A 6,011-nucleotide genomic window follows, 5' to 3' on the forward strand; every position below is an offset into this window, starting at 1 on the left:
AATTGTTGTGTGTCTTAAAGCGCTGCGAAAAATCACTTTACTTTCGTTTTGAGAAACCAGGGCCCAGTTGTTTAAAGCCCGATTAAGCTAATCCTGGATTAACGTGAATGTTGATGCGAGTTTAATTAAATGCAGGAATGCAGCAGACTTCACAACAGAAATAACCGAATTTTTTAAAACAAATTAGTATTCAAAGCTGCATACCTCCCTATGGAAATAATGAACGCTATTCAATCACTAGTTTAAACTATAATTAGTACTGGGCAAACATGGCTGGAAGACGCTATGTTATAAAAAAGACCGGTTATCGCTTTGGCATCCCACTAGGTAAGTATTCCAGTTGTTGATCAAGTGCATCAGTGGAGAACAATGATATCAATCTAGTACAAAACAAACTTGTTGATTCAATTCAAACATTACTTAATTCTCAGGTGATATTTCAGTGTGTACCGTACAGCGCTGCTGGAGTAGACAATAAGACCGTCTCTGAGGCGCTCCGCTGTGCGTTTAATTTTCCAAAACTATAGTTTTAGTTAGCGTCGTGAAAGCCAAATTTGCCTTTACATCTGATAGAATTTTATGCGAGGCACAATCCTTCCCAATCCTATTGGTTTAGCTTGGACTTAGAGCCGAACTAATACAGTTCTTGTTTGTGGACGAATTCAACCATAAAATTGCGTGATCATCCCGCACAGATTAACAATTCCACAACCAGTCAGTTCCTAAGGAGCTGTGGGCTTCACTGTTTTACTATAGGAGGTTCTATTTTTTTTAGTCTAAATCTACTAGTGTCCTATCACGAATGCCGTTCTCTGATTGGCTACGCTACTCGCTATCTATTCTGTGATAGATAGTGAGTAGCGGTTTTCAACAAAATGGCGGCCGCTTCCTCGCGTTTTCGAAGTGTCGCCTGAAGTGTCTTCCATGAGGATATAGATAATTTACTTGTTTAGTTTTGAACGACTAGTAGATTTATACTAAAACAATTAGATTATTCGCACTCGATTTCTATGCATGGTAGCTGATGAGGGCGCATCACGCGATAGAAATCTTGTGCTCATAATCTAATTGTTAAATATATATACTTTTCTTTATCACTGTCTCCAGTATAACTGTGGAAACTAAGATTTCAGCATTGTGGAATCATCAGTTTGTCTCGGAATGTTTTCACTCCCAAAACTCCACCCATCAACGATACAATATAAAATCTAGATTGCGTAAAACATTAGGAAACAACAGCACCGTGAGAAAGAAAGCATAGCGCATGCAGAAGCTCTCAATCGAATAGTTAACCTTTGCGCCGGTTTAGGCTGCAAAGTGAGGTCCTTGCTACTTAATCAGGGCTGGGATCAATGGTTATTGGCTATGCCGGAAGGAAGTACAGTTTGTAGTGGTATATAAAAATCAATAACCTATGCCTAAAAGTTTCCCCTTAAAGTTAGAAAATGAATCAATGGTATTTAATAGAGTGAAATGCGTGTTTAACAATATTTATTCAGGGATCATTGTGAGTTATATGCTTCGAAGGTTACACGGTTGATTTAGTATTGGAGTATTAAGATTGAAAAAGAGCAGTATAAACAATAAATTTACATCAGAATACACAGGTAGACAATACATTCAGGCGTCAGCGTAGGAGGCAAGGTTGCGCATCAAATTTTTGCGAGTATCGTAAAATTTGCCCGATTCTGTGAAATAGCGTGTGTAAAGCTCAAGCCACCCAATCAAAATTTTCAACCGCATGCGCATTAATCTCAGGTTCCCACCCCCGAAAATCTTGTTTTGATTATTCTAAAAATAAACTGGGTAATCTTTGAAGCGTCTCAAAGTTCGCACGCCCTATCTTGCCGCATCACTGCCCAGTTAGTCACTTAGTATTAAAATTTCTAAGGATTATTCATGTTAACCGTTGCGTTAACCGCGCCTTGATACAAAGTCGCGCTTCGTGTGATCATCGATCGCGTGTGCGGTGGTATAATTCAATCAGATCACGAAAATCATAGGCATTGACAACTGAGTCGCCGTTATCTTCCTTGACAAGATATCAGTTGTAACGCTATACCCAATTGCACTCGCCGACCTCCCATTCCTGAGCTAGTAGCCGTGCATAACTTAACAAATCGTTATCGTGAGGCAGTCATTTACGATGAAAGGTATGTTGAGTTTTACTATGATGCGTAAAAATCGAGCCTTTAAAGCAAACTAAAGCTTCTTTTTACTGTTTCAGTTGGTGTGAGGTTATTTGCGCGCGAGTTGTACCAGCTCTCGTGCAGTTAATCCCAGTATTCTTATTTGTTTAGAGATACGGCGCCCGTGAATCACGCGGTTGGCAATTATCTCACGCTATTAGGATATATAAATCACGGCTAGCTTTAAAAATTTTCCAACGACCTTCTTTCTTTGGTAAGATTACCCAGAACTCGTCAGATTCAAAGATGTCATTTCCTCGCAAATCAAAGGGTTGACAACGAAGATAATAAATAAGAAGGTTCATTTGCATGGTAACCGACAAGGCTAAAATTAAATTGTGCGTTAAAAGCACCGTTAATTTCGTTCGGTTGATCTATATTGCAGCTTTAATCATTGAAGTTTTAAGAAACAATTTCGATAGATGTTTTAAGAACACTAAGAATACTTCCTATGTATGCGTTAAGATTCAGTAAGGTTTGCAATGCTTGGAACGCACTGCTGAAAATCAGCTTAACCTGTCTCAAAACAATTGAATTGATTCCAGTTTGTGAATCTTTTTTCTTTTAAGATGCGAACTGCCTCGCAACATCAACAAAATCAATGTTGTCGGAGCTGTGTTTCTGTGTAGGAAAGGAAGATGATATTAGAAATATCTAGCCTGTGCTCGACTTCCCTTCCGATACTAGACTGAATTGCAAAGTGCTTTCAAAACATACCATAAGGTTCCTTTCAGCGGAGGTCAAAATAAGCTCATTAACCTTACTTGTTTGTGTACTGTCGCATCTGGCCTGAATTGAAACCATCAACTAATAAACTTGAGAAGGCGAACACATGAATTTAATTTGCGGTGGTTATGTTGTGCAAAGTACGCGTCATAACTTTTATGTCTGCGGATGCAATCCTAAAGTGTCCACTCACGAAAAATTAGAAGTGCTTGCGCAGACTAGGAGATTTGCACGGTTAACTGACTGTTAATCAATATTTTGCGAAATTTGGATTTCACATTGAATTTATTATTTTTTCTTCAGCCATTATTAGATGTTGCTGTCCTTGCTGTTTACGTGGAGAACAAGATGAAAAACGAGTAAAAGTCACATACGATAAGCCGAACTCTCCACTTCATGCCGAGGAAAAGGAGTCCTTACTAAAACCAGAGGAACAACCAGAAGACACAGTAAAAGAAAACGGGGACACAGAGAAAGAAGACGCCCAGGACACTCCTGAACCGGATCACAATGACAACGAAGAAGACAAAGGTGAAACTATGAAGGGAGACGGAGAAGTTACAGAGGACACTGATGAAAACAGCAGGAAAGAGATGGAAACAGTGACAACGACTACGACGAGAACAACTTCCGGGGGCGATGAGTCACCGAAAAACCTGACCAGAGAAATATTGGAGAAGACGCATGACAAACAAGAAAAAGGCAAAGAAGAGGATACTGAAGTTATCGAGTACGTGGATAAACATGGCCGGCGTATAAGGCGGATAGTGAAGAAAACAGTAACAACGACAGTTGTAAAAACGAGAAGTTCCAAGGGAGATGACTCCAACACTGTAAAAACTGAGAGCGGGGAGCATGGATCAGAAAAGTTTCTGATAAATTTTGGAAAGGCAGGGCTGCAACGCTCCTCGGAGGAACAAACTACAATTCAGTCTGAGAGTAAACCAAGTGACGCCCACTTGGAATTCAAGAAGACTTCTATATCCAGGCTGATTGGAGGAGACGAAAACCGAAGTGCAGACGAACGTTCTACGACGACTTCCGGACGTGATGGCGAACACCCGATTGTGATCGTTAAGAAAGACAGACCACAGATTGACACGCCCGAGTGGATGGAGGAGCGAAAATCGCCAGGGGTACAGCGTCGAATTCTCGAAAATTCGGACATCAGCGTTCACTTGAAATACCCCAGGGATAACGCCTCGGAGAAGAACGAACCCGAAGAAAAAGCCAACGAGAGTACGATCCAGCCAGACGTCGCCAAACGAGACAAGCCTGATATTTCAATCCTTGATCTCGAGGAGGCGGTGAAAGAGAAAGAGAAGGACCAACAACCAGCTTCCACTGCCGACGACGAGGAAGAAGATGATGATGATGATGATGATGATGATGATGATGATGATGATGATGATGATGATGATGATGATGATGATGATGATGATGATGATGAAGAGGAGGAAGGAGAGTACGACGAATTTGAAGAAGAATTTGTGGTGATGGAAGTGAGCAGAAATCCGCGCTTTCCCAAGGGGCTGGAAATTCCAGAACCAGAGCCTGAAAAAGTAGGAATCCCCATAGAAGATCTCTTGGAAATTCCCACCCTGCAAGTGAAGCAAAACTCGGCCCCAGATGATGGACTGTCTGTGGAAGAGAAAATCGAATCTGAGGAACGCAATCGCGTTGTCTTTAGCGAACTACCCATAAACTTCGAAATGTTCGAAAAACTGTGAGCGAGAAACGGGTTTTAGCCTTCCCCCTTAGTTTTGACTGAGATGCTATGCTATTATTCTTTCCTTTAATATAGTAATGTGTTCGAGTTGTGTGATGAGGAAATAAGGGACCTTTAAATTGGAATACTAGTACCTAGTGCGCTTGCGTAAGATTTTCATGTGAACTGACTGGTTTCAAATTCTTTAAACGCCACACTATGAAACGTGTTAGAGTGCCATCAACAATTTGGCAAAATAAGAATGTAAAACACAGGCTTTAAACAAGTAGTATTTGAGTGCTGATAAGCGCCACAGCTTCAGTCAGTTTGCTGTAAGTTTTTAGAAAACGTAATTAAGAGGTGATGTCAAGGACTGCATTTTCTGCGAACTACATGTTGTTAAAAAATTGCTAAGAAAAAGTTGTAAGCAAAGGGAATTTTAAAATCGTAAAGCTCTCAGTTTGGTTGCTAAACATACCCTCCAGGTATGTTTTTTAATTGACTGTCAACAGCAGTTATGTGTTATCTTTGAATTGCGTTTTCTGACCTCTGTAATTAGTGACAAAACTCAGGCAACATATTTTAACCATCCATAGCACAGCTGATAGCAAACTTGCTTTCATTCAACCAACTAGCTGGGAAACGGGCCTCAGGAAATTTATGATTTCAATTTTTAACTCTCAAAATTTTTTGGTAATCAGTGTTCCAGCGGGTATACATTTTACAGAAACGGGTATGAATTCTAGAGGCCAGGTCTAAAAACGTGTATTGGAAATACAGCAACTTTTGGTTTGAAATACCTTTAAAAGAAGTACATAACTTGCTAATTTTCCCTGTCTTCGCCGCCATCTTGAACTGAAAATTCGACATGCAACCACCTGGGTCTGAAATACACTCCCAGCAAACACTATGAGAAGTTACCAATCCCCCCCCCCCCCCCCCCCCCGTGTGCTCTCATCCTTCTTCTAGCTTTCTCAGGGAATAAATTAGCGACGTCACACATCAGTTCAGGGGTCCTCCCAGCTTCATTTCTGTTGCTGACTCTCAGCCAACAGTAAACTATACATTGAAAAGCTTTTTTATCCGATCTAGAAGTTTCGTTTACTGACATTTTGACTGTGATGGAAAACTATCCATCCTCTGAGTTGTTTCACAGCATATAGTTGAAACTCTAAAGACAATGAACAGTTGCCGTTGAAAATTCAGTGAACTAATTTACTAGAACGGTAGACTGTCTTAAACTCGTTCGTCCATACTTCTCGCCTCGCGATTGCGTCGCTCGCAGCTCGGTGCCCTAAGAAGTCGACTTGAGGGAAGTTCAAGCAACAATATCTTCAACTGATCATAAAACTTGCAGTGGAAGTAGTATGCTATACCTCAACAGAAAC

At 40.6% G+C, this 6,011-nt stretch overlaps 1 protein-coding gene across 2 annotated transcripts; it reads left to right on the plus strand.

Moving 5' to 3' along the window:
- The first annotated feature begins 191 nt into the window (after positions 1–191).
- LOC146452831 (uncharacterized) lies at positions 192–5,075 on the plus strand. 2 transcript variants are annotated; one of them, XM_085097377.1, is made up of 2 exons: positions 192–327; positions 3,219–5,075. In XM_085097377.1, the coding sequence occupies exons 1-2, from the start codon at positions 270–272 to the stop codon at positions 4,643–4,645; spliced, it is 1,485 nt and encodes a 494-aa protein (XP_084953503.1). In that variant the 5' UTR covers positions 192–269; the 3' UTR covers positions 4,646–5,075. The 2 variants fall into 2 exon arrangements, with proteins under 2 accessions (XP_084953503.1, XP_084953504.1); XM_085097378.1 differs by lacking the exon at positions 192–327 and adding an exon at positions 1,845–2,153.
- Positions 5,076–6,011: the final 936 nt, after the last annotated feature.

This window comes from Pavona decussata, unplaced genomic scaffold (genome assembly GCF_977016875.1).
Source record: "Pavona decussata unplaced genomic scaffold, jaPavDecu1.1 SCAFFOLD_366, whole genome shotgun sequence".
NCBI lineage: Eukaryota > Metazoa > Cnidaria > Anthozoa > Scleractinia > Agariciidae > Pavona > Pavona decussata.